The 27,706-nt window shown below is 53.9% G+C and overlaps 1 protein-coding gene across 2 annotated transcripts; it reads left to right on the top strand.

Annotated features, from left to right (window-relative positions):
* On the top strand, window positions 1-27,683 carry MRC2 (mannose receptor C-type 2). Of its 2 annotated transcripts, none has more exons than XM_086864464.1 (30): window positions 1-182; window positions 11,317-11,715; window positions 11,991-12,164; window positions 12,351-12,515; window positions 12,689-12,802; window positions 13,470-13,613; window positions 14,130-14,318; window positions 15,088-15,242; window positions 15,508-15,615; window positions 17,925-18,040; window positions 18,160-18,308; window positions 18,425-18,642; window positions 18,860-19,002; window positions 19,455-19,557; window positions 19,647-19,785; window positions 20,025-20,060; window positions 20,519-20,679; window positions 20,992-21,059; window positions 21,340-21,440; window positions 21,537-21,682; window positions 22,076-22,190; window positions 22,271-22,434; window positions 22,647-22,755; window positions 23,210-23,448; window positions 23,535-23,703; window positions 23,875-24,024; window positions 24,298-24,417; window positions 24,896-25,075; window positions 25,485-25,511; window positions 26,381-27,683. In XM_086864464.1, the coding sequence occupies exons 1-30, from the start codon at window positions 68-70 to the stop codon at window positions 26,599-26,601; spliced, it is 4,437 nt and encodes a 1,478-aa protein (XP_086720590.1). In that variant the 5' UTR covers window positions 1-67; the 3' UTR covers window positions 26,602-27,683. The 2 variants fall into 2 exon arrangements, with proteins under 2 accessions (XP_086720590.1, XP_086720591.1); XM_086864465.1 differs by having other exon boundaries at window positions 7-182; window positions 21,540-21,682.
* Window positions 27,684-27,706: the final 23 nt, after the last annotated feature.

The raw sequence follows: 27,706 nt of genomic DNA, 5'->3' as shown, positions 1-27,706 counted from the left end.
CACCCCGGCCCGGCAGGAGCGGCAGGAGGGGCCCGAGCGGAGCGGAGCGGAGCGGGCAGCGCCGGGGATGGGACGCGGCTCAGCGGGACCGCGGCCCGTCTGCTCCCCCCTGTGCCCCCCCCTCCGCGGCCCCCTGTGCTGCCTCCTCGGGCTCCAGCTGGTGCTCGGCGCTGCGCACCCAGGTGGGACCGCGCTTTCCCTCCCTCCACTTTTCCGAGTTTTCTTATCGGAGGGAGAAGGGGGGGCGAGGAGCCAAACCACATCGAGGAGCCAAACCAGGGCTGGGGGACCCCCCTAGCCAGGCTTCCCGGGGAGGGGGCGGCGGGACCCCGGCTGGGGCGCGCAGGGCGGGGGGAGGCCGGCTCGCTCTAACGCGGATTACATCGCTGTGGCTTATTTCCTCGCGGAATGTTTTATTTGCTTTTACTACGGTTTGTTTTGCTCCCTCCCTCTCGGGTCGTGGTGCCTTCTAAAGCATTTTGTTTTCTCCAGTTTGGTCGCGCCGTGTTTTCTTCCCGTTCCGCCGCGTTTTCACTCCCTTTTATCACTCAACTCGCCGCGCCAAGCGGCCACGCAGCGCCGGCCGAGGCCGGCGGAAACGCTTCCCCAGCCACGGAGGGGGGGCCAGGGCCGGGGGGGCGGCCGCCGGCCCTCTGCGCTCCGCAGCCCCGCTCCGGCCCTTTGTCTCCCCGAGGAGGGTAGTTCGCGGAGCGAGAGGTGGGGAAGGGGCCGAAGGGGTTTGTTGGAACTTGCCGCCCTCTCCCATCATGACCCCCTCCCTACTCCCGACGTGTTAATCTTATGAAAAAGTGTCCCCCGGGATCGGGGCCCGAGTGGGTATTTGCAAACTTTTTTTTCCTAGTAACTCCTCACAATAAAGTCAACGGATTGTATTTTATCTTTTTTTAACCTTCCATGAGCCGGACACTGGAGGCTCCTATGCACGGCCCCTGAAATTGCCGTTTGAGACCCTTTTTATCCCAGGATAGTCTATCTTAGAACTAAGGAGCTGCTTTTGGGGCGTCTTTGAATTATTTTGGCCATATTGATAAAACTGTGAACTTTCAAAAAAAAGAAAAATTGGCTACTTTTTTAATTGCCTGAAAATAACAACTGCAAGCCCTTGGCCTATTTTCTCAGAGAACATTTAGCAAATCCAAAGCAGATTTGGAAGTGGCAGCATAGGAGCACACTGATCCCCAGCCCCAACCTCCCCCTATCCCTTTGCTTTCCCCTCTCCCCCACTGTCTCCAGTTTGACAGTGCCTGGGGCTGAGCTGCCTTGCTTAAGGGGCAGACATGGGGTCATGGACATGATGACTGTGGGGAGCAATCCCATGCCAAGCAAGGGCTCAGTTTTGGGATCAGAGGAAAAACTGCTTGGCTGTGAGATGCAGAAAGTAGGAAGCAATGAGAAAGGAGACCGCTGTACCCTGGGGCATTTGGAAGAGCAATCAGGGTTTGCTGCTGTTGGTAGGAGTCTCAGCTGGACTTTCCACAGATGAATTCCTGTTAGATCTCTCCATAATTTACTTGAGGGCCATGAATTCCTCCTTCTGTGGGCTTTAAGGAGGTTATTTAATTTCAGCAAGGTTTTGCTACCTTTACAGGGTGATTCTGGCTGTTTCATCCCAAAAAATGTCAGTGAGATCCAGGTCTGGTGATTCAGAGGACAGAGGCACCTCTGTCCCAGCTGTGGGGCGGGAGCGTGGTGGTAGCCCAACCCCATGCTGGGCATGGGTGAGGAACAAGGCAGCTTTCAGCAGCCGCCAGCCCGCAGGGCTGTGTCACTTGTGCCTTGCTGGTGCTGCCTCAGCACTTTCTCCTCCCCATCTCCACTTCAGCTGCTCCTGCCCTGCATCCGTCGTGGTTTAGACCCATGGATGAAGGGGGCAGAGGATGGTGCCAATGGAGGTGCCACATCTAAGATCCCCCAGCACTGGGCTGGTTTGGAGCTCAGAGAGGATCCTCACTGGGAGTTTGGGATCAGGATGGAGTAGTCCCCAGAGTTCCTTGTTTCCAAGGACACTTTCAGTGGGGGCCAGCCCAGCAGACAAGTATTGATTCCCCTGGGGAACTCTTGGTTGCGTGAGAGGAAACCCTCACCTCTGGGAAAGACAGAAAGTGGAGCAGAGCTCTTGGCAGGAGGTCTGGGGCTCCTTGCTGGGATATCTCCTCCAGCTGACCCATCTGTGCAGCATTATGTGGTCACATATGCCTTTCCAGGGAAATTGAGGCAGCAGCTCCTATCTTGCCATGGCTGCAGGCAGGACAAGGTCCTTGTCTCAATGACAGGACTTGGTGCTGGATCAGCTTCCCATCTATCCACTGCTCAGTAGGTCCTGCCATGTCAGCTGTGCAGCAAGAGAGAACACAAAAGGGACCTGGAAAGAATTTACAGCCTGCAGAGCAAACAGAGCAGCCTCTGCATTAATTTCTTCCCCCCCACCCCCATTTTCCCCTTCCTAATGGAAATAGCTTGTTGCATGTCATATATCTCAATCTTCTATGGACTATTTGGGAGCAGGAAAAAGGGTCAGAGGTGTTAGCTTTGCTGCTAAGCCTGGCGGGGCACAAGGGACAGTGGAGACCTCAGCTCCCCACTATCTCTGCAGCCACAGCAGCCACCGAGGTGTGGCAGCAGGGCTGGGGATGGTGCTTTTGCAAGAATGACAAGAGTGAAAAGAGATTTAATTTAACCTTCCATGCAAAACTGTCTCCTTCCCCTAAAGCCACCCAGCTGTGTGTGGGGACCCCAGGAGGTTTCCCATAGGAAGGTACTCCTTGCCACTATGTCCAAAGGCGTTTTCAGGCATGAGGTCTTGGTGATGGTTAAAGCCACGTTGCAGATTTTTCTCTCTGGCTTAATTTTCTCTCTGGATGGATTTTGCACCTTTCCCTGCAGGCAGAGGCACTCTCCTTAAGTATTACTTCCTTAAGTATTACTTCCTTAAGTATTTTCCAAATAAACATTTTGCTCCAAATCAAAGCAAATGTGTGCTGAGGGTGTTATCATCCCTCTGTACTAAATAATTTTTTCCAGATGATAAATCCATCAGAAGGGGCTCTGGTCTCATTGCCTTGGTGGGCACTTGGAGCAGGGAAGGGAAGGCTTTAGTCCAGCTCTGCCAGAGGTCCCACTGTTACCCACTGGATCACCATGCCCTGCTCAGCTCTATGAATGCAGCTGGATGTCGGGTGGGAGTGAGAGTGGTGGCAGCCTTCCTACCCACTTCATCCCATCCTAAGCCAGTATTTCCTGAAGGATTGTTTAAGCAATTTGTAAAATTTGGTTCTTCACGTGCAGTGAGGAGCAGGATTTTAATTAATCTGAACTGTGCACAGCTCACAGAGCATCAACATTTTTCTCATTCCTAAGATTGCTTGGAGCCCAAAAGAGACCCACACAGATGCTCTTGTTCTTAAAGAACCCATCTGTAATTTCTTAAGGATTAGAAAATTATTAGTGGGTTGACTTGAAAATTCTTGGGAGCACTCTTTAGTCTGGGAGCAAAGGTTTAGCTGTTAGAGGAGGCACAGGGTATTTTCCAATATCATCTTCATCCCCCTGCTCAGTCCTGCACTGCACATCATGCTGTCACAATAGGGACACATATAGGATTTTCCATGTGAAACAGCCTTGTTTGCAGGATGGTGCAGAGGTGGAATGAACAGATTGAGCTTTTCCCATTTGTTCACCTGAATCCAGACACGGCAATTTCAGGCTCTGTAGTAATGGCCCCATTACCCCAGTAATGCCTGGTCTAAGAGTGATGGGCATGAGGCAGGTGAAGGGCACCTGGTAGGAAGTTTCATGGTAAATATAAATTTAATTTAAAAATGTATATATATGTGGGACACCAAAGGCTGTCCCTGGTAGTGTGAATGTTCTTGGGTTTGGTGAATAAGGGGGGGGGGGGGGGTGTCCCTGTTTCAGAGACAGTGAATGACAATTTCCCACTGCTCAGGGAAATAACATTAGGACTTGTACTGGAGAAACAAAGAAGGAGAAATCTATGGATCTTTCATAATTTTGAGTTTCTTTAGTAGTTTTGAAAAATTTGGTAGGTCTTCAGCCAACTTTGCTGGAAGCACCTTGTCTACAAGGACATGTCAGGTCATATCACACCACTGGCCAGTTTGCTGGCCAGGGGGTCTGGGGTGCTGGTGGGTGGGGGAATGGGGACAGTCAGAGGATCTGGGGCCAAAATAGTGCTCAGGGATGAGTATTTGGACACCGTGTCATGGGAGAGAGCCTTTGCCTCTCCCACTGTGCTCTTGGTGGGTTCACTGCACTCCTCCATCGCAGCTGGAGCCCATTCAGTGGGGTGTTGCCTTCATCTCTCTGCATTCCTGGGGAGTCAGAGCCTCTGGATGAATGCAGCTGCTGCAGGGCTGGAGCCTGGGCCACGTCTAGGGAGAAATTGGGGAAAATTTCCATTTTTCTATGATTTGCTCGGTACCAGAGGGCAGATTCTGGGGCTCTTGTATCCCTTGTGGCCACTGCTGTGGTGAGTCCCTTGGGCTGCCCAGGGACAAGCATCCCTTCTGGAATGCATTCATTTGTCTGTGTCCCAGGCAGGATTCTGGGAGAATGGGCTTCTTAATGTCTGCAGAGAGGCTGAAGTATGTGGCCCCCTTCCAAAACCTTTATGAGACAGCAGGAGTGAGCAGGGTGGTAGGGAGCCATCATCGTCGCAGCCAAGTAAGGAGCTCATCTCATATAGCCCCCACCATATAAACGGCAGCTTCTCTCTGGCTGCTGGGGCAGCCAAGAGGAGTTTCTGAGCTCCAGGTGTACATCCTGCTGCTCCACATCCCAAACCAGACTATCAGAAGCTTCACTTTCTTCTTTGTAGCAAGAGGTCCTTAACTCCCTGAGGTCTGTTTATAAAAAACTAAACAACCATCCCCTTTTATTCTGGAGCATGGCTTGGAGCACCCAGAGCTGCTTCTGCCAAGTCTGGCCCCAGCTGAGCCTCAGGGTTGTGTTGTGCTGGATGAGTATGTGGGATGTTGGGCATCATTGCTCATTCGCTACAAATCTCTAGTTTAGGAGCATCAGGGGTCGGGGTTGTGTCTGCTCTCAGCTCTGCAGCCGACCGCATCAGTGCAGCAGACCCAGACGTGCCCTGGGGCTGCCAGTATGGTTGCATTTCCTTCCCTTTTATTTTTTTTAGTCTGAAGTTCCTCTCTAAGGAGCTGCATGGAGTTGCTAATGCCAAAACCAGCTCGGGGGGGAGGTAGAGCCGTGACCTTCCTGCAGGCTGGGAATGCTCTTGTATTGTGTGATCACTGGCAGGAGGGATGCTCTAGCTCTGCTGTTGGGAGCTCCCATGGACACAGCTGATGCTTTTATCACTGTTTCCCACTTCCAGCCTACAGAAAGATGCATAGGCTCCTTTGGGGCAAAAATTGGTGCTCTTTGTGGCGATGGCAATGCTTTTTGCTCTTCTCCACACCAAGACCGTAAGGATGGCATCAGCCATGCCTGGACTGGCTGCTGGAGCTGGGCTTTTATGGGAACTTCTCTCCAGGAAGGGGATTTTCCTCCAGAGGAATAATTTGACCAGTAATACGAAATTCAAGATGGAGTTGGGGCTTTTCTGTGACCCTGCTGCATCCTTTAGCAGAGCTGGCTGGGCATGGTCAGGAGGGCAGTCCTGGGGTCCTGCCCTCCCAAATATCACTGGAAGGTTGAATGATCAGGCTGGTCTCTCCCCCTTTTAGAAGTTCTCTCTCCTCCTCAGGGCCATGCAGCCTGAGCCCAGTTGAGGCTTTGTCAGATGAAACTTTCTTGTGTTCCATGAGCAACAAGTTTTGGTTCTTTGTGGAGTCCCAAAATGGCTTGGGTTGAAAGGGTCCTTAAAGACCATCTTCTTCCACCCCCTGCCATGGGCAGGGACACCTTCCACTATCCCAGGCTGCTTCAAGCCCCATCCAACCTGGCCTTGGACATTCCCAGGGATGGGACAGCCTCAGCTTCTCTGGGCAACCTGTGCCAGAGGCACTCCACCCTCACAGGGAAGCATTTCTTCCCAGTATGCCATCTAACCCTGCCCTCCTCCAGTTTAAAGCCACTGTTCTGTCACTCCAGGCCCTTGTCCAAAGTCCCTGTCCAGCTCCCTTGAGCCCCTTTAGGCACTGGAAAGGACTTTAAGGTCTCACTGGAGACTTCTCCAGGCTGAACATCCCCAGCTCTCCCAGCCTGTCTGCATTTTTTTTGGTCATCTTTTTCTATGTTTTTTTTTTAATTTCAGGGGGATTTTTCTTCTCTGTTGCTCATCTTTCCCTCATACTTGGTGCCTCCCCACCCTGTTTATTGTGAATGAATTCCCACTTCCTGTAATTTTTCACCCACTGGTGCCATGTGGGTTTCAGAGCTACTGCTCACCCTTGGGCTGCAAAGATAGGCTGAAAAGATGGTGGTTTGGAGTAGGTGGCTTGGAACTGCTGTGCCCTGTTTGCTGGCAGGTGAGACACATTACATAAGGAGATTCAGGCTGAAACAGGGATTCCTTTCTGCACCGTGCGAGTGAAAGGTGGGTTTCTTACTGCAAGACATTACAGGTGAAACTTTTTCCTGGGCTCACAAACCCAAATGAAAGCATTAGCACAGGAGTCTGCAGCCCCTGAGGGAGCTCATGAGTCTTGGAGCTCCAATGGAGCCCCTGTTTGCTGGCATGGCTGGGGCACCTTGTGGGCTTAAAGGCTTTGCTGCCTTTACCAGATGGTTTGGAACAAGCCATATCCACGGTGTATCTGCAGCGCAGGAACCTCTGAGAGGGATCATCCCTGTGGCTCCAGAGGTGCTCACCCTCCTGCACAAGCAACTTGGAGCTGTGTTTTTTGGGACATCCCACATAAAGGGAAACCTTGAGTGAGAAAAAGGGCAGAGAGCACTTTTGCTAGGGCAGCTGCAGGACAGGGCTGAGTTCCAGAGGTTTGCGAGGGGCTCTGGCATCACATGGTGCCATAATCACCCTCACAGAGGAGCTAAGGAGGTGGCAGGGGCTAAGGGCTGGCAGGGATCTGGTAACAGAGCCTCAGTGCTGACATGCTGGGGACGGCATTTGCTTTCAGCCATTTGCATTTGCAGCACAGCCCTGGAGTTGCCCCAGCCCAGGATAACTGGGACTGGGGTCCAGCTGTAGCTTCACTCCTTTCTTGAATTTGCTTCCTGCATTTGTTACTGGTGATGGGAGGGTGACAAATGCAATGGAGAAGGGATGCTCTGGGTGTCTGTTGTGGGTGGCTGAGCTGAAATGCGCTTGGGGCGGGGAGGTGCGAAGGATGCCCATCCATGTTGTGCTGCAGGGCTTTCTCTGTCTACTGTCCCTGTGGCCTCTCTCATCCGGTGCTGCCCACAGTCCCCAAAATTGCTGGTTGTGAAGCTTTCCATATTTGCTTGGGGGTGGTAAAGCTGTTGTGGGAAGGGTTGAGTTGAGTTCCTTCAGTTCAGGCTTTCTGCTGGCCAAGAATTTGCTTTTTTTGATTAAGAAAAAGAACCTGGAGCCAGCACAGGCTGTAAAAGCTCCCTTGAGCTCAAAAGCTCAAGCCTCAAAAGATGGCAACTTCTCTATCCCTGCAGTGTTCAATCACCAGTGCCAAGGCAAATTTCTCCCACGCTACTTGGGCATGAGCAGCCCAGTATTTCCCAAGTGGGAGAGGAGAGTGTTTCTGCTGGCAGAGACAGTGTCCTGCTTTCAGTCCTAGCTCCCTCTGTGCCCACCATCACACCACCTTGTACCACCAGCTACTTTCTGTGATCCCACCAGTTGGCTGAAGGCAGCATCCCAGTGGCTGCATGGCTGGGACAAGACACAATCCTTGATGGAAGTGTATGGGATTTTGCTTTGCTTTCACAAGTCCTCCACAGAGGAGGAGCAGGACCAGGATGTGTTGGGTTAGAGCTGACCCTGCTCAAAAGTAGGAGGATGCAGGAGGGAGAAACATAGCATGCTCATCCCAGCCCTGGTTTAATTTTGGTGATTCCAAAGAATCCAAGCAGAGCATCCAGTAGGATTGAGTTTTCCAGTGCTCTTTGTCCTGTGCCAGAGGACAGCTCCTCTTTGGGAAGGATCTGTGGGTGGGTTTCCATAACTGGGAGGTGATTGGATAGCTCTGCCTGTGTGATTTCAGGTCCATAGGTGGGTACCGAAACCTGAGGAACATCTCTGAAAGGAGTCAGCCATTGCTGTGGCATGGCTACTGAGAGCAATGCAGGAGACCGGGCCCTGGAAAGGATGGGGACATTTCCAGTCCCTCTGGGATACTCCTCTAGAGCAGCCTCCTGCGAGGATTTGGTTTACTCTGTGGAATACCAGCTTGGGAAAAGGGATTAATTGATCCAAACTTGTTTCCTCCCTCCCAACTCCACATCTGTCCTGGGGTCAGGAATACTGAATGCTCCTTTCAGTGCCCAGGAGCCTATCCAAGCACCACAGCCAATGTCATGGACACCATGGACCCAGTCAGCCCCACATTCCATAGAAATAAGGGAAAGAAAGGTGTATTTTTGGTGAAGCACAGCTTTGCTGCCTTGTGTTGAGCTCATGCAGGTCACCCCCCAGCTCCTTCCCAGCAGTGCACAGCAAGCAGTTTTGCACAGCAGTTTTGCTGGAAGAGCTGGGGGAATGGCATGGCTGAGCTGGTGCTGGAGCTTTCCCATTCCTCCATAGCCCAGCAGACTCTGGGGACACACAATGCGTGGCCTCTCCTGCCTTCTTCGAGCCAAGGGACTGAGCTGCTTGCAGCGTGCAGGGGCTGTCCAAATCCCATAGCCTATAATTTCCTACCTCTAGCTCTTCTCTTTTTAGAGTAAAATGGTATTTTGTGCTTCTCTGGCCCTGGGCCTGCCCCCTCCAGTCTGGATGGCTTCCTTGAACATAGTGCCACTGCAGGGCCACTGAGTGTGGCAGTGTGAGAGTGTGGTGCTGCCAGCCCCAGTATGGCACTGAACACCCTGGCACTGATTCCTGAGCTACTCCTGGTCTTTTCCAACCTGATTTTAATTTTTTCTTGCAAAACAGGGTTCACAGGTAACAGTGAAGGGTGTCCTGTTGCTGATGCTCCCTGTGGTGATGCTCATGGTAGAGCAGCTTTTTCTCTTCTAAGGAGCAAAGCACTGGTGTTTGGCTCCTTGCAGAGGAGCCACTCTGGCATCAGATTGTGCCCCTGGGAGGCCTCATCTTGCTCCAATGGGTCACAGCTACATACCAAAACCTGCTTAAAGACCCCCATATATCTGGTGCTGGAGGGGCTGCACTGTCCTCACTGTAGGCAGGAGGGGGAGAGCAATGGGCTGGGTGTGTCATGGGTGGTGCTGGCATGGGGAGAAGGTGTTTGGTGGGGGGTGAGCTGGTCTCCCACTGTCCAGGTCGGAATCAGGCCAGTTCCAACTGGAGAAACACCAGCATCAGCTTGAGGAACCTGAGCTTCAGCCAGCCAGAATCAGCCCTGTCTAGATTTTTGCTCATTTTCTCACTTGCCATGGTTTTTAAAATACTTTTTTTTTAAAATACTTTCAGTGAAATGAAATGTTTCCCTTAAATTAAATAAAGCCCTGCAAACAGGCTTCACTTTTGTTTCTTTGACATCATGAAATAGATGTCATCTGGACTGGGGAAGGGGCCTCTGATATAATTTCTGTCCCAGAGCTAGGTCAATGCTAGAACTCCCAGAAGAAATGGGAATGTCTGTCTTCCTCCACTTCTTTTTCTCTTTCATGCATAGGACAGAGAAGTTCTGTGAGCCGAGATGTTTGTTGCTTGAATGTGCCAGAGCTGCCTGTAACAACAGAGCTGGGGCAGGGTGAGGAAAGTAGGAAAGGGGAAGTAGGAAATGAAAACCTTTTCAGCCCAAAACATTCATACAATGGCAAAAAACCAAAGCAAACCAAAGCCAAATATAGTGGGGTCCGTGAGTTCACTTGGACTTCTGGTGAATATTTGTGGTGGAAAAAATGGGATGTTTTATAACAAAAGAAGAACAACAAAAGTGGTGGTGTTGACGTGGTGCTTTGGGAAGATTCTTGCTGGGCTGTTGGGGCAAGAAGAGACAGTGAGAAGCCCTGAGGTAGCTTTTCAGCTCAGAAACATTCATTTGAAGAAATAAAGTGTCTTTTAAACATGACACATTGTTGAAAGACCCCCGAGCTGTTCACCAGTCTTCACAGAAGTAATTGTGAATGCCGTTTATTTCTATTATTAACACACCTTTTATAGGGTTCTACAGGGTCTGCGGGCAGAGCAAGTTACTATTGGCTAACACACACAGGTTTACATTCTTATCCTTGTACACAAGGATATTGTTTTGCTTTACTCTCTCTTCTGCAGGCAAGTTTCAAGGATTTCAGCCCTTAACATCACGACTTATTTCAAAGGCTGCTTTGTGCATACCGGCCTTTACTAATATATAAAATATATCAACAACACATCAGCTGGAGCAGCGTGTCCCAGCATAATTTCTGGGTTCTGGGATTTACTGGTTTATACAGGTTTTGGGATAAAGTCATAGGGTGGGGTGGTCCCAGTGATGCTGGGGGTTAGGGAATTTCCTTGGGGATGCATGTCTGGCCAGTGGCAGCAGGCAGGATTGTGGAACATGTGTGGATTTGGGATTGATCTCGGCCTGTCTTCCTTCAACTGGCTGTACCTCTGTCTGCTGGTAATGATTCTCCTTACTTTGCTTCCACCTCCTGGTTCCTGGGCTGGGATTCCAAAGGGTCCTGACATGACATTTTCTATCTGCTGGGGCTGGGGCTGTGCAGGCATTTTCCTTCACAGGTTGGGAGACCTTCCCCAGCAGTTCCTGTTTGCAACGCAGTTTTTAGCAGGTCCCCAAATGCACATAGCAGTGACAGATGCACTGTTTCCCTGCTCTGTTTTTCTCCACCTGGAACAGATGGCTGGAGCTGAAGCCACTGGCTTCTCCAGCGCTGGCATGATTGCAATGCCTGGGAATGCTGCAGCCAAGCGCTGCCCATGTCAGTCTTGAACAGCTCTAATGTTACAGTTAGAAAGGATGAGCACTTTGTGCTGGTTCCAAGCCACCCTTGGTGATACCACGCTCGATACAGACACCCACCCATGTCACTCTTCCCAGAGCCCACCACTGGGGATGGGCGCTTGGGCAAACCCTGAGTCAGTGCTGAAGGGAAGTGGTGGTCCCCAGCATCCCAGGTGCTGTGCTCAGGGGTGCTTGCCAAAACTTGTTTTGCACAGAGCCAGGGTGTTCTGTCAGGGCTCAGGACCATGCATGGTACATACTGAATCCCCAGTGATGCTTTTACCCTTTCCATTTGTTCTCTCCCCAGATTCCAAAGTTTTTCTTATCTACAACACTGGCGCACAGGACTGCCTGGAGGCCAAGGACTCGCTGGTGCGACTGGCCAAGGGCTGCAACGCCAGTGCCCCAGCCCAGCAGTGGAAATGGGTCTCCCGAAATCGCCTCTTCAGTGTAGGGGCCATGCAGTGCCTGGGGGTGTCATGGCATGGGGCCAACACCACGGCGGGGTTGCACCTCTTGGCCACCTATGAGTGCGACCGCGAGTCAGTCAACATGCGCTGGAGCTGCCGTGGGCTCGGGGAGCAGCTCTCGCAGCATCTAGGTGCCCGCTTGGGCAATTCTTCCCTGGACAGGGGGGATCAGGTGCATGGCTCACAGTGGAGGACATATGGCACCGAGGATGATCTGTGCTCCATGCCCTACTCTGGTAACGCTTCCTTGGGCATTATTGTTATCCTGTATCCCAGACCAGCCCCAAAACATGAGCTGAGGCTGTGCTGCTACAGCAATTGGGTCCTGCCTGGGAAGCTCAGTCCCAGCTTGCTGGGGCTACAGAACCAGGCAGGATCAGGGCGATGGGGAGTGGGAAACCTCTGGGCACCCCATAACCACCCACAATGGGCCAACCCGCACCCCTCACCCCAGATCTCTCTCCAGCCCCCATAGACGTATCCTCAAGCAAGGGTTCCTCTTTTCCCTCAGAGATTTACACCATCCAGGGCAATTCACATGGGAAGCCCTGCACCATCCCCTTCAAGTATGACAACCAGTGGTTTCACGAGTGCACCAGCACGGGGCGAGAGGACGGGCACCTCTGGTGTGCCACCACCCAGGACTATGGCAAGGACGAGCGGTGGGGCTTCTGCCCCATAAAGAGTAAGTAGGGGGACACATCCCATGGGAAAAAGCAAAAACTCCATGCCAATCCCTCTTGGGGACTTCCAGGCTTCTCCTTTTCCCCTGCAAGCAGTGCTGCCAGAGCAGCAAGTTATTGGCATTTACCGGGTAATTGGGAGGATTTTTGTATCTGTTGTTGGGTGCTCACCATGCTCATCCCCACAGGCAATGACTGTGAGACCTTCTGGGACAAGGACCACCTCACAAACAGCTGCTACCAGTTCAACTTCCAGTCAACACTGTCGTGGCGGGAAGCCTGGAACAGCTGTGAGCAGCAAGGGGCTAACCTGCTCAGCATCACAGAGATCCATGAGCAGACCTACATCAATGGTGAGATTCTGTCAGCCTGGCTGTGCAGTCCTCACGTGGGGCAGAGCTGATGGCACTGTGGGCATTGCCGCTGCCAGTTTGCTCCTCCTGCCCCAGGTTTGGGGGGATGACAAGCTGGGGACTGAGCTGGGCTAGAGGGACTGATTCTACCCCTCTGGCTGTGTTGGCTCCAGGTCTGTTGACTGGATACAGCTCCACGCTCTGGATTGGGCTGAATGACCTGGATATCAATGGAGGCTGGCAGTGGTCAGACAACTCGCCCCTCAAGTACCTCAACTGGGAGAGTGGTGAGACAGGGGAAATTGTGGTGGTGATGGGGCCTGAGGAACACTGTGACCACTAGAGATGGCCCCATGGCAGGGGAGGTGGTTCGGGCTGCTGCAGGGTATCCCCTTGCTGCATGGGGACAGAGAGCCCCAAGGGCCTGTGTAACAGCCTGGGACATCTGTGGAGCTAAAGCAGGGATATGGGTGCTAAGGGGGAATTGGTCATCTGCAAACACTTGTTGACCCTGTGAATAACCTGGGTTGGCATTCCTTGTTTGGTGGGTTGCTGCATCCCTGCTTATTGCTGGAATGTGGCTGAGGAATGGTCCCCAGCTGCAGACACCCATCCCTAACCCTGGTACTCAGAGGGAAGAGGGCCCATTGGTCATGCCTTGCACTTGGGGGAATATAGTTATACCCTCAAAGGAGGTTTGAGGACAGGTGGGAGCAGTTCAGGTCTGGTACTTTGACCCCCTGACTGCTATCAACATTTCCAGGTAAAACAGTGACCTTTAGGTTCTGACGCATTGAGGCACTATAAATAATCCTGGACATGTTGGGGCCATGTCTTCATCATGCAAAATAACAAAATTAAAGGGGTTTTACTGGTGTTGAAACAAGGAGAGCTGCATTGATGACTCTTCCCTGGCTTCTCAGTAGCATGTTCCCTCCTTATCCCACTCTCCAGACCAGCCTGACAACCCCAGTGAGGAGAACTGTGGGGTGATTCGCACTGAGTCATCTGGGGGATGGCAGAACCGTGACTGTGGCATCGCCCTCCCCTACGTCTGCAAGAAGAAGCCCAATGCCACAGCTGACCCCTTCCTGACAGGTGAGCAGGGGATGACCAGAATTGGGAATGGGCAGCTCTGTAACCTATCTAGGCATGCTCCCACTCCAGCATGGTCAGGGGATGCTGCCTGATAGGTGCCCATTTTGTTCTCAGCTTGCTGGTGTCCTAGGTATGCAGAGCAGGGCTTGAGCTCCCTAGATTTAGGAAAAGTCATCCCCAAGGAACATTTCCAAGAAGTGCTTGGTGCCATTCCAGGTTTGGTGATAATGGAGGGATGGAGAGCAATAGGTCCCTGTGGTCCCCAGAGGAGGGGATGCTCTCTGCTCTGGTCTGCCCTCATTTCTCTGCAGTCAGAAAGGATTTTTTTTTTTTGTCCCTGGAGCTCAGAAACCACCATTCCCATACCTTGCACTGCTTGTTATATTTTGGCCGTGGCTTTCCCACTGTGGCTTTGGCTTGGTCTGCTGAGGACCTACAGGACTCCAGTCCTTTCCCTGCCAAGGCAAGGGCTGGATAGCTGGGCAGGAGCCCTCAGGCTACCTTGTGTCCTGCCAGACTCATGGTCAGAAGTGAAGGTGGACTGCGAGCCCAGCTGGCAGCCCTTCCAGTCCAACTGCTACCGGCTGGTAGGAGAGAAGAAGAGCTGGCAGGAGGCAAAAAAGACCTGCCTGCGGAGCGGGGGTGATCTGGTCAGCATCCACACCTTCTCTGAGCTGGAATTTGTCACCAAGGAGATCAAGCAAGGTAAGGAGGAGCTTGCTGTGCCAGCAGGCCCTTTCCTGTCTTATGGGGTTCATGGAAAACTCCCTGGATGTACTGGAGGCTGCAGAGCTGACTTTGTGGTTGTGCAGGGAGCGGAGGTCCCAGGCTGGGAGTTGCTGTGTTCCTTGGAGGAGCCCATAATCTTGGTGCATCCTCCATCCAACAAATCTAAAAGCTGTTCCTGCAGCCTACAGTGTGCTGAGTCAAAACTACACAGCTGCAGCTGGGAATGGTGACATGATGGCTGGTTAATGTAGGAGAAGATGGGAGAAAAATTCCTGCTGGACTTGCTGGAGGAGGCCAGCAAGGAGGTATAGGAGACTGGAGGAAGGAGAGGAAGTACTTCTGCTCCTAGGCTGGGAGCAGACTGGGATGTGCTGGAAAGGAGTGCTTGAAAACTATCAGTTCACTGGACCTGAACCTGTAGGCTTTTACTCCCATACTGCTATCCCCACTCTAAAAGCTGCAGGCAGATGTCCCTGTGTTTCCCACTCTGGGGGTGCATGTCCTTGTATTTCCCACCCTGGGAGTCCATCCTTTGCAGACAGGACCTGCCCTGTCCTGACCTGTCCTGTCCTGTCTTCTCCTGCCCACTGACACAAGGAGATCAGGGCTGAGCCCTGAGTGGGTTTTGGCAGATGATGTGCAGAGAACAGTCTCTGACTCTCATGAGGGCTGAGGTCATCAGGGGGTTCTGCACAGCGTCAGCCAGGAGGAGTGAATTTTACTCCCTCCCTTTCTGTCCTGACAGATGTGGAGGAGCTCTGGATTGGCCTAAATGACCTGAAACTGCAGATGAACTTCGAGTGGTCAGATGGGACACCTGTGAGGTTCACATACTGGCACCCTTTCGAGCCAAACAACTTCCGTGACAGCCTGGAGGACTGTGTGACCATCTGGGGACCAGTGAGAAGCTGGATGGGATGGGGGGGTTATCCTGCACCTCTGCAGGGAGCACTGCAGTATCCTCATTGTTGAGGAAGGCATTCCTCGGGAGTGTCTCCAGCTGGGTTCAACCTAGTTCATCTGAGTCGTTGGGATGGGATGAATCCATCTCATCATCCTTGGGGATTTGGTGTAGGGAAGGAAAGTCTTTGCACTCAAGATAGGGGTGGGGACATTCCCCAGGCTGTCAGACAGGCTCATTGCCACTCCTCCTCCCACCCTGCAGGAAGGGAGGTGGAATGATAGCCCCTGCAACCAGACCCTGCCATCCATCTGCAAAAAGCCTGGTCGGGTGAGCCAGGAGAAGGAGGAGGAAGACCATGGATGCCGAAAGGTGAGGGGCACCTGGCGTGGCAGTGGCTCTGGCTGCTCCACGTCTCTGTGTGGTGCTCAAGGCCTCACCTTTCCTTGAAACCATTTTGGGGAGCTCAAGTGAGCAGCACTCAAAGCAGCTGGTCTATGCTTGAGAGCTGCTGAGCTGAAGCATTCTGGGCCTGCTGAGCCCCTCACTGCCATGGTGGAGGAGTCCATGGGAAGAAATTGGGACACAAAGCACATATGTTTGTGCATTGTCCAAGATCCTCCCTATTAGGCAGCTTTGGCTACCAGCAGGGATGTTCATTTTTCCCCCCTTACCTCTCTTTGTGCCAAAATACAGGAGCACCTGGGAGCCTGGCAGGATGGAAGTGGGTGCCAGCCCTATGCTTTGACATGATGGCAGGTTTCCTCCGGGCAGGGCATAAGCATTCTGGGGACACCAAACCAGTGGATTCTCACTCAGCCCATGCCCTGCCTCAGTTTCCCCAGCTGCCACATGGGGCTGAAGCCACCCCGTTCCCACGCTTGCTGGGAAGTGGCATTTGTGGTTCTCTGCAAAGCCTCCAAGCACTGAGTCTGGCAGCACTGTGGCTCTTCAACCTCTCCCAACCTTTCAGAGCTGGCCAGTGTGCTTGGAACCTGACTAGCAAGCAGCTGCTCCAGGCCAGCTCCCAGAAGCGCTGCTGGGCTCTTCCTGTATCCTTGCCCCATTTCCAGCAGCTGCTTGGCTCTGCCAGAGCTCGAGGGAGCACAGCAGTTAGGAAGGCTGCCATGCAGTGCCAGATTTAGGCCTGGCAGGCTGCCGGATATAGCTGGAAGTGCCCCAGTGTCTGCAGGTACTGGAGATGAGACATTTGGTAGCAAGTTCTGATACCACATATCTGTGTGTCCCCAAAGCACTCCTGGAGTCTCCCTATGCAGATTTAACTCCCTCCTGGCTCTCCAGCCACAGTCTTATCCTGACCCTGGGTGCCCAGCAGACATGCACTGGCAAACAAACTGTGAGGGACAAATGAACCAATGAACCAGTGCAAGGGACAAATGAAGCAAGAACCATCCTTCCTCTACTTACTCATTCTCAATGAGGACTTTTGCCACCCAGAGGCAGAAGCTGGTGGAGAGCAAGCACATCTTGCTCAGGGGGTTGGTCCTATCCACTCCAACCTCTCTGCTGGTTTTTCATGGTGGCCTTGCTGGTTTTTCCTCCCCTTTAAAAATTTCCTTTATGTTAGGAACAGCCTTAAAGGAAGCAGTGAAAGATAGAGGTTTGGGCAATGGGAAAGACAGATCAGGAGAGGGATGTGAGGGCACACTTAAGAATTGGATGCTGGAGGCAATAGATCCTGTTCTGGTCTTCTTTTGGATAACAGGGACTTGCTGTAGTGCTCAGTGTGTGGGAGTGCACCCTCTTATTAGGGTATTAAGGGTGCTGAGGCTGGCGCTGTTTGGGGACATTGCACTGTCCCAGGACAGGCCCCTTTCTTGGCTGCTCAGTTGCATCCATGCTGTTTCAGAGGAACCCAGCTTATGGGTCTGTGCCTGGATTTGCCAGCTTTGGAGAAAGGCTGTAGGAGCAGGAACTTTGGGAAAAAAAGTGGGATTTGCTGTTGTTTTAATTTCCCAAAGCTGCTTTCCTGCTTCCCTCCCCACTATGCTGATGACACTTCCTCTGGCATGTGCCCTCCACTATCTTTCCAATGCCCAGGAGACCCAGCAGTAGAACCCTAGTGATGCTTCCCCTTCCAGGGGGTCCCTGAGCCTGGGGCCACTTGGCTCCATGGCTGAGCCACTTTACCCTTGTGAAGGATGTGTGTACCCTCTTGCAGATGAGCCCCCATGTACCTCCCCACTTTGCCACCACCACTGCCAGCCCCAGGGTGGCAGTGCTCCCTGCTCCCTGCTCTGGCAGAATACAGTCACTGTTGTGTCTCCAACCCCAGAGAGACTCCAACATCAACAAGGCAGGAGATTAAAGCTGGCTGCAGTGGTACTCGCTTTGGATTCAGCCCTGCAGTGTAAAGAGTAGGATTGTGTTCCCCTGCCTGCACCCTGGCCGGGAATGGACACTAGCAGGGATAGCTGTTTCCCCAGCTTTGAAGCTGCCTGGGTGCTTTCCCTGTAGCCATGTCCTCTGAGGCCAGTGACTTGTTAGAGCTCAAAGCTGAGCGGGATCAAGCTGGGGTAGCTGGGGGCAGAAAACCTCCCAGGAGAAGGCAGAGGCAGTGGTAGGGAACTTGCGATGTTGCTCATGCTCTGGGATTGCTCCTATCCTTCGGGGGAGGTCCAGGTGGACAGTGCTGGATGATCCCTGTCACCCATCCCCAGGGCTGGAAGTGGCACAGTCCGTCCTGCTTTTGGCTGGGTGAGGATCGTGTCCTCTACAGCGATGCTCGCAAGACGTGCTCTGACTACAGCTCCACGCTGGTTACCATCACCAACAGGTCAGTGCCGTGCCAGTGGTGGTGGGTTTGCCCCTAAACGAGCCCTGCAAGGCGGAGAGTGACTTCCAAATGCTGGAGCATCATGGTCAGGCTGCATCGCCCACTTGCTGTCCCTCCAGGTTCGAGCAGGCATATGTGAGCAGCCTCATCTATGGCTGGGATGGGGAGTATTTTTGGACAGCTCTGCAGGACATCAATGGAACAGGTGCCTTCCACTGGCTGAGCGGTGATGAGGTGATGTACACTCACTGGAACCGCAACCAGCCCGGTAAGGGATGGGGGTGGGATGTGGACTTCCCCTTTATGGAGGGTGGGGCTGGCACTGCCCCCCAGCACAGTCCAACCCTAAGGCTGGTATCTCCCCTGCTCTTGTGAGCGCTCCAGGTTACAACAAGGGCGGCTGCGTGGCCTTGGCCACCGGCAGCTCCATGGGGCTGTGGGAGGTGAAGAACTGCAGCACCTTCAAGGCCAAGTACATCTGTCGACAGAACTTGGGCACCCCAGTCAATCCTGAACTGCCGGGTCCTTTCCCTACACCCAGCATTACTGCCACCTGTCCCCCAGGATGGAGCTCCGACCCCAAACTCCGTCACTGCTACAAGGTGAAGGGGGGTTGGATAGGTTGGTGTGGGGATACATGTGCCTCCCCAGTGCAGGGGAATGAAGGGGAACATTTTGGTGCTTGCAAGAGGCACCCTACAACCCTGGCTGGGGCTAGATGGCAGCACTGTGCCCTGGGATGTGGCTGCCTGTGAGTGGGAACAGTGCTTTGCTCCTGTTCTGCTGCTGAGCCCATCCATGCTGTGGGTTCTTTCCCAGATATTCAACTTCGAAAAGCTGCAAGAGAAGAAGACGTGGATCGCTGCACAGGAATTCTGCCAGGATCTGGGGGCCCAGCTGCTCAGCCTAGGCAGCTATGAGGAGGAGCACTTTATCACCAACACCCTCAACAAGATTTTTGGGTGAGAGGCTGGTGGCATTGGTGTGTGTCCCACTGCCAGAGTGTACTTGCCACAAGTCCACAGCCCTCTTGGTGCTCTGGCACATGTGGATGGATGGGTGGGTGGGTGGGTGGATGGATGGATGGATGGATGGATGGATGGATGGATGGATGGATCTCTGTGAACACAGACTGGTGTAGAGAAGGTGCATCAATTGGTGTGGCTGATGTGGGAGATGTGCAGGAAGTTCAGTGTAATCTGGGGATGGAGCTTGGGTTTAAAGCAACTCCAGCCCTGACACAGAATGCCTGTTATCCCAGTACCTAATTTCAAGTGTGTGGGGATGTCAGGCTTTGAAAACAAACAGAAAAAGCTCTGATTATAAATTTGTATTTATATATATATTAAATAAATAGGAACCCCTGTGGTTTGAAGGGGGTCATGTAGTCACCTGTTGCTCTGGCTCCCCATAGGGAGTCAGAACCAGAGCTTCACGAGCAGCACTGGTTCTGGATCGGCCTGAACCGGCGGGACCCCGCTGGGGACCTGAGCTGGAGGTGGAGCGATGGGCTGGGGGTGAGTCCGGGGCAGCATTTGGGTTGTGGGAGGGACAAATCTGGTGCTTGTGGAAATGCCCAACACTGCCCATCTCTCTCAACCCCCAGTTTTTCTACCACAACTTTGACCGCAGTAACTATGATGACGATGACATCCGGAGCTGTGCAGTGCTGGATCTGGCCTCCCTGCAGTGGATGCCTATGCAGTGTGAAGCCCAGCTGGACTGGATCTGCAAACTGCCCAAAGGTAACTGGCAAAGGGGTCCCCAAACCCATCAGCTATGACTGACCTGGAGGAGTGTGGGCTGTGGGGTGGTGGAATCCTTGGGAGGAGGGAGGGTGATTCCTAAATCAGGCACTGGGAAAGGTGCTGTCATTTTTGGGGGAATTCAGGAGGGGCATCCTGCCATTGTAGTCCATGTATGGTTTTCAGAGAAGCATCCCAGTCTGCACCCCATTGACAGCTTCTTCTTGCCCTTTCTCCAGGTGCTGATGTGAAGGAGCCAGAGATGACAACCCAAGGTGTGTTGGCCACAGCCTTTTGACACAGTCACAGACTATTCTAAATTGGACAGGACCCACAGTGACCACTGAGTCCAGCTCCTGGCCCTGCACCCCAACAATCCCACCCTGATTGCTTTAGAGTGTTGTCCAAATACTCCTTGAGCTCTGTCAGCCATGGAGCCATAGTTACTGCCCTGGGGAGCCTGTTCAGTGCCTGACCATCCTCTGGGTGAAGAACCTTTTCCTATTCAACCTCAACCTCATGTCAGGCATAGACCACCTGAGGTCTTCAGTGGGTGTCTGCTGCAGTGTTACTCAGAGAAGGATGGATCCTGGGCAGGGTTGTGGGAGGGAGGGGAACCCAGGCATCCTGCTGGGGCTCTGCTGCTGGAGAGGGCAAAAGGAAAGCAGCCCAAGAGCACCAAGGCAAGAACCAAGGGTGTCAGCCTCAGTGTGACACCAGTCTCTGCCTGCAGGCAGCAAAGAATGGGTGAAGTACCAGGAGGCCGAATACAAGTTCTTTGAACACCACTCAACATGGCTTCAGGCACAGCGCATCTGTAGCTGGTTCCAGGCTGAGCTGACGTCAGTGCACAGCAAGGCTGAGCTGCACTTCCTAGGCCAGAACCTGAAGAAGGTACCAAGGGAACAGGAATTTCCCAAGCCTCTGGTGGGCTCTGCTCCCTTGTGAGCTGCTCTTCCTTGTCTTGTTTCACACTTTTCTGGAGGGACAATATTTGGGAGCGCTGGGCTTTGCTGGGATCATGATGGACTTATGTGGTGGCAGGTCCTGATGCCTGGGGGTGGGCTGGGGCTCATCAAAGTGATGTTTTTTGCCTTGCTTTTGCAAGCTGGGGAAGGGTGTCTGATCCCCATGGCAGCCTCAGCTGCCTCCAAAGACCCCCCCCAGTCCCTGAAGGACACTTATACGTCCTCTCTGGGCATGCAGTTCTCCAGGGGCCAGGAGCAGCACTGGTGGATTGGACTGCATACCTATGAGAATGATGGGAGGTTCAGGTAAGTCACAGACACCCACTGTATCCCTGGATGTCCCCACACTACAGTCCCCATCACATTCCTACACCACTATGTTCCTGCATGTCCTTAAACTACTGTCCCCACCTCTCAGAGTGCTGTGACTCAGCAACTGCATCTCAGGGGTCACATCCTGGGGTGCTGGGCTGGAAGTTCCTCACTCAAGAGGGCAGTGGTGGGACATGCTTCCAGTTAGGGTATTCAAATGGTCCCATTCACCAAGTCACTGCTCAGCTTTGTGCTCCTCCTGATGCTGTTCCAGGTGGTCTGATGGGTCCCTCCTCAACTTTGTCTCTTGGGCACCAGGCAAGCCTCGGCCCATCAGCAAGGACAGGAAGTGTGTGTACATGACAGCCAGCCGAGGTGAGGGCAGGGCAGGGCTCTCTGCATGGGGCTTTCTGGCTGGGGTACCAGTACCGGTGCAGAGGGGCATCATGCCCAACCTGTCCCTCCCCACAGAAGACTGGGGGGACCAGAAGTGCATGACAGCTCTGCCTTATATCTGCAAGCGGAGCAACGGGACAGCTGTGAAACCGTCCCTCTCTCCAGTACCTGCTGCCACAAGTGGGGGCTGTCCCCAAGGCTGGCTGCCCTTCCTCAGCAAGGTACTCCTGGAGGGAGAGTGGATGGCAGGGTGGAGAGGTGATGGCTACTTCCAGGTCTTCCACCAGCCCTGCAGAGGCAAAGAGGGGGTGGCTGCAAAATGGCAGGATGGAGAAGGATGCCAGCATATTTTGTGGGGAGTGCTGTGGGATGAATTTACAGGGATGCTGGGTGACGTGCTGTGGGATGGGGAAGGTGAGGTGCATGCACAGGTTTACCAGGAGAGATGTGGGAGGGCCAGAGGGCTTGAGGAGTGGCAGGCATGGGGGTGTGAAGGGGAGAAGGACCACTGGGGAAGAATGAGGCTGCAGAGGGTGGCTGGGTGGGGAGGGTGCATGGCTCAGGGTTGGGGGCAGCTGTATCTCCTGACCCATCCTGTGCCCCTGCCTGTGCAGTGTTTCAGCTTCAATGGTCACAACAAAGGCGAGACAGTGAAGTGGCCAGAGGCAAAGCAAGTATGTGAGAGCCAGGGCGCCATCCTGGCCACCATTGCCAGCCCCCTGGAGCAGGGTAGGTTTCCTCTGCTGCACCACCGCACCAGGGTTCTACCTGCCATGGGTGGTCCTCATTGTCTCACCTGTCACTTGCAGCCTTCATCACATCCATGCTGCCCAACATCTCTTTTGACCTCTGGATTGGCCTGCACGATGCCCAGGGGGAATTCCTGTGGTTGGAAGGGGAGCCACTGCGGCACGTGAGCTGGGCACCTGGAGAACCTTCAGGCTGCAGCTCCTCCAGCCCCCGTGACAAGCCGGTGAGGGAGATTCCCCATAGCACCCCCATCCCTCAGGAAGGTCTCAGCATCAGGCCCAGACTTCAATAAGGAAGGATTTAGTGGGCTGCGGTGTCTCTCCAAGGGTAGTGCAGGATGCAGCCCTTCAGGGTGGGGGTCTCTGGCATGGGGATCACTGTGGTGTAGGACAACAGTGCTAAGGGCAGTGCTGACCTTGTGGCTTGGCTGTGCAGACCAACTGTGTTGTGGTGTGGCATGGCTCACCCCCTCTCTTCACGGGACGCTGGGATGACCGGAGCTGCCTGGAGGAGAAACATGGCTATGTCTGCCAGCGGAGCATAGGTAGGAGGGTAGCTGGGGAACAGCCTCAGCTCTCTTGGCTGGGGATGTGCCACTGCCACCCTGGTGCCCCATGCTGTGGTGGGACTGAGGAGCTTGTGGCAATGGGTTTAGCTTGGGGAGAGCTGGGGAGACAGACTTAACTTGGGCAGGTGGGTCCCTGGTCCCAGCTGTTTGTGGGGCAGCCCCAAACCTGTGCACAGCAGCTTGGATCAGTGCGTCCCACAGAGACCTGCATCCTAGTGGACAGCTTCCAGGTGGAGATGGTGCTAGGGTCTCACTGCTTGTCATCCCTGGGTATGTCCCTCTGCCCTCCGCAGTTGCACCAGGATGTTGCCAGGTGCAACCAGCACAATACTGCCAGGGACAGCCTGGGTAGGGATGGATATGGGGGTGACCCACCTGGGATGCAGGAGTGTCCTCTGTGCCCTCTGACCATGTCTCTTTGCTCCTCCAGACCCGTCCCTGAGCCCTGTGCAGGCACCGTTCCCCCCTTCTCCTACTGGCACCCTTTTTTACCACAACAGCACTTACCGCATCCTGCAGAAACCTCTTAGGTGGCACGAGGCACTGCTGCTCTGCGAAACCCTCAATGCCACCCTGGCCACCATCCCCAATCCCTACAGCCAGGCCTTCCTCACACAGGCCATCAGCAGCCTGCAAGCTCCACTCTGGATTGGGTTGGTCAATGATGAGGTGAGGGAAGGGGGCAGGCACCCAGGGCACAGTTCCCAGAGGGATTGCAGCTGCCCCCCAGGCATCTTCTCCCTGTGGTCTTCCAGGGAGGCCGGAGCTACTCATGGCTGACAGAGGAGAACCTCATCTACACCAACTGGCAAGACGGGGAGCCCCAGCAGATCACTGGCTGCTCCTACATGGACATGGATGGGAGCTGGCGCACAGCTGGCTGTGACACCAAGCTGCAGGGGGCCATCTGCCAGCTCCAAACAGGTGCTGGCCAGGGGGTCAAGGGTAGTCTGAGTGGGGTGTGACCAAGGGTTGGAGATGGCATCCCACCAGGGACCTTCTGCAGCATGTCCTTGTGGGTCTCGGTGCCCCAGTGTGCTGTGAGACCCCAACATCCTGTGTCCCACCACACCTTTAACGTACCATGTTACCCAGGTCACCCCCACACTCACAAGTGGAGCTACAGTGGCAGCTGCCCCAAATCGCTGGAGGACTCGTCCTGGATCCCCTTCCGGGACCACTGCTACACCTTCCACATGGAGATCACCCTGGGGCAGAAGGATGCCATGAGGAGGTGCCAGAAAGGTATGAGGGGGCTGGGGTGGTACAGGTGCGGTCATGCATCCTTGGAAATGGAAGAGGGTGGGATCCCCAGGACGTTTGTGGGTACAGCCCACATTGTCCCTGTGGCCGTGTCTAGCCTTTTTCAGCCATCATCTCCTTGCTATTCCATGTTTGGGTTCCCCAATCATCATGTAGTTTTTGGATGAGTCCTCAGCTTTGTCCTCTTGGGTACTGCTGCTCCCTAACTCAGTCCTTTCAGTCCTGGGCTCCTCCATGACAGTCTTCTCTCTGCAGTTGGCGGCACAGTGTTGTCCATCCAGGATGAGATGGAGAACGTCTTTGTGTGGGAGCATCTCCAGGCGTACGAGGACTTTGCCAAGGGGGCCTGGTTGGGCATGACCTTCAACCCCAAAGGTACAAAGGAAGGAATGAAGTTTGAGATACTCCCCCAGGCACTGTCATGAATTCCCACCAAGTCTGTGGTGAGCAGAGGAAGCCCTTGGTGGTGGTACCACTGAGGAGGGCTCATGCCATAGTGTGATCAGTGTCTCAGGCCATGCTGGACTTACTTTGTATGTCTTCCTCTGGCTTGGTAGGATAGGAAGCCCAAAGCCTTCTCCAAGGCACTGGAGCCTGAAGATTCAGGACGGTGCATTGTAGCCCCTGGCCCTCCCCATCACACCTCCCCATCATAGAATCACAGAATCATAGAATGGTTTGGATTGGAAGAGACCTTAAAGTCCATCCAGTCCCATCCCCTGCCATAGGCAGGGCCACCTTCCACTAGACCAGGTTGCCCAGAGCACTGTCACACCTCCTTGTATTTTCTGAACTGGGACAAAAGTGGGGTGCCCTCTTCAGCCTCCTCAAGCCTAATTTTCACAATTCCTAGGTGGCACCTTGGTTTGGCATGACAACACTGCCGTAAACTACTCTAACTGGGGCCAACACGACACGGGGCCCAGCATGCTTAGCCAGAACACCTGCTACTGGATCCAGAGCAGCAACGGCGTGTGGCATCTAGGCTCCTGCGCAAACGTAACTATGGGGGTCATTTGCAAGATCCCCCGAGGTAGGACCCCCTCTGCTGCCCAAGGCTTCTGGGCTTATATAGGGTGTACTGGGGCTCTGAGCAGGCTGCTGCGTGGCTGTCACATGGCTGTCACACTGGCAGCACCAACCACATGTTTTGGGTAATTCCAGTGCCCAGGCTTGTATGGGTTGCTGTTGGGGTCTGCAGGTCCTCTTTGGGCTTGGTGATGGGCTGTGCTTGTCTTAGTGGCTGGGTCAGCTCCTTGGGACAGGATGAAGCCAGTGAGACAGTGGTGGAGCAGAGCCAGAGGACCACCCCAGCTGTTTACCGCCCATTGCCTGTGTGGTGTGGCACTGGGAGCAGTGCAGGATGTGGGTACAGTGGGGCTGGTGGTGGTAAGATGGAAGGGCATCATGCACTCACTCACTTGTCTGTGTTGCAATTGCAGTGGAGGAGAGCAGCTTTTCCAGGGCAGGTGAGTGGCACCATCAGCCTGGGCACAGTACTGGGCCTGGAAACCAGGACTAGGAACCTGTGTCACAGTCTGGCTTGTGTAAATAACCAAAGGAATGGGGTTCGTGGGTAGGGAATGCCATTCCCAAGTGACTTTGGCCTTGAATTAAGACTCCCTAGCAGCAGAAGCCATCCTTCCATGAAGGTATGTGTCTGCCCAGCCACTTGCCAGACTCTCCTTCCTGTGCCCACACTGCCTGGTCAGTCTGGGGGATGGCCAGCACAGCTGCTGGTAGGATCCCAAAGATCCATCCCAGGCATCTGCTGGGATGCATATGTTCATACATATACTAGGAAAGACCCAGGGAGTCTGCCCAACTGCAGGAGGTCTGCCAGGGGCAAGATGTCCCCAAAACAACCAAAGCAGATTCACAAGAGTCACAGAATATGCTGAGCTGGAAGGCACCCACAAGCATCACTGACTTCAACTCTTTAAGTGAAAGACTTGTACAGGAATCAAATCCACAACCTTGGTGTTATTAGCATCATGCTCAACCAACTGAGCTAATCTCATTCCAGTCCTGCTCTTACCCACCACAGGGAAAACAGGCTACCCAGGGCAGTGGTCAGCCCCAAGACTGCCAGAGCTCAAGAAGTGTTTGGTCAGCACTCTAAGGCACAGGGTGGGATTTTTGGGGTGTCCTGGGCAGGTCCAGGAGCTGGACTTGGTGGCCTTTGTGGGTTCCTTCCAACTCAGGAAATTCTATGATTAAATGACCCTGCTCAGAAACACAGGCCTGGCTGGAGCCCCACTAGTCCCAGCCTCTCCTGCAGGCTGAGGAAGAAACAGGACCCATCTGTCTGCCTCTCAACAGCCTTTCCTCCCTGCAGCTCTGCCGGAAAATGCGACAGCCATTGCAGTGGTCGTGCTGTCGACGCTGGCGCTGTGTGCTGTGCTGGGGGTTGTCCTCTTCCTGTACAAGCGCCGACAGAGCGTGGAGCGCGGCGCCTTTGAGAGTGCTCGCTACAGTCGCACCACTTCCAACCCCAGTGAATCTGCCGAGAAAAACATCCTGGTGTCCGACATGGAGATGAACGAGCAGCAAGACTAATGGCAGAGGAGACGCTGGGGATGGGGATCTGGGGAGGGGGGGGACAGAGAGCATCACACACGCTATCCCCGTGGCGCACGGGGCAGGGGTGGCAGGGCAGGGAGAGGGGCTGGGGTGGGGCTTGGGGAGCAACCAGGTGGGCAAGAGGAGGCAGCCAGGGTCCCTCCTGCCCCTATGTCACTGCCATCACATCTGGGTGTGTCCCCAGCTGCCAGTGTTTTGTCTGCAGCAGCTGTGGAGGCAGTTTCAGGGCTAAAAGGTTTTGGAGGGAAGTTGCTGCACAAGTATGAGAGTTTTCCAGCGGCATGAACAGGCTCCAAGACACCTTTGCCTTGGGAAAAGGCAGGCACAGGCATTCAGGGCCCTGCAGCAGGCTCTTCCCCCACCCTAGGAACCGAGCTGGTGTCCATAAAGACATCCTCCCGGACAAGAGGTCTCCAAAGTTGATCTACCTCGCCTCTGTGTGCAGCAGCAAGGGCCCTGCCAGCTCCCAGCCCCACCACTGTGCCACTCCTTCCCTCTTCAGCCTCATTCCCCACCTCCAGCAAAAAGCAGAGACACTGTTGCAGCGATCCCAGCATAGACCCCCCGCAGGATCAGCGATGGAAACCCTCCTCTCCTTGGCACATTCCTAGGGCTGTGCCCAGCCCCAGTGAGGCTGTGGCAGCTTCTCTGTTCTGTAAGCCAGAGCTTGTCCCATTTTCTTTGGTGGGTGTGTCCCCCAAAAAACTGCACAGGAGAGCACCACAGCAAACTGCTGGCTCAGCCCCTCTGGTGGGAGCACCCTCAACACCCCAGACCCCACAGGAGAAGTTGGGTGCTGAGGCAGGAGATGTTGCCAGAGATCCAGGGCCACCCTCTGTGCCTTGCCAGGAAGGGATGGCGTGGGGCTGGGGTCACTTGTCATTGGTGCCTTGCTGGGCCCAGAAGGCCAAGGATCAGTGCTGTAGGGTGGGGAGGATTTGGAAGTTTTGGTGGTTGTTTTGAAGTTGGTGGTTTGTTGGTTTTTTTAAGGAAATGATGGTAGCTTTTGTTGCTATACTGTACTGAGTTTGTGCTGAATATATACATTTTTTCAGTCAGCTGGCTGGGGTGTGTGTGGTTG

Source organism: Cyanistes caeruleus, chromosome 27 (assembly GCF_971803275.1).
Source record: "Cyanistes caeruleus chromosome 27, bCyaCae1.hap1.1, whole genome shotgun sequence".
Lineage (NCBI taxonomy): Eukaryota > Metazoa > Chordata > Aves > Passeriformes > Paridae > Cyanistes > Cyanistes caeruleus.
Note: the sequence above shows the minus strand (reverse complement) of the source record. Positions and strands in the feature narration are given on the sequence as shown.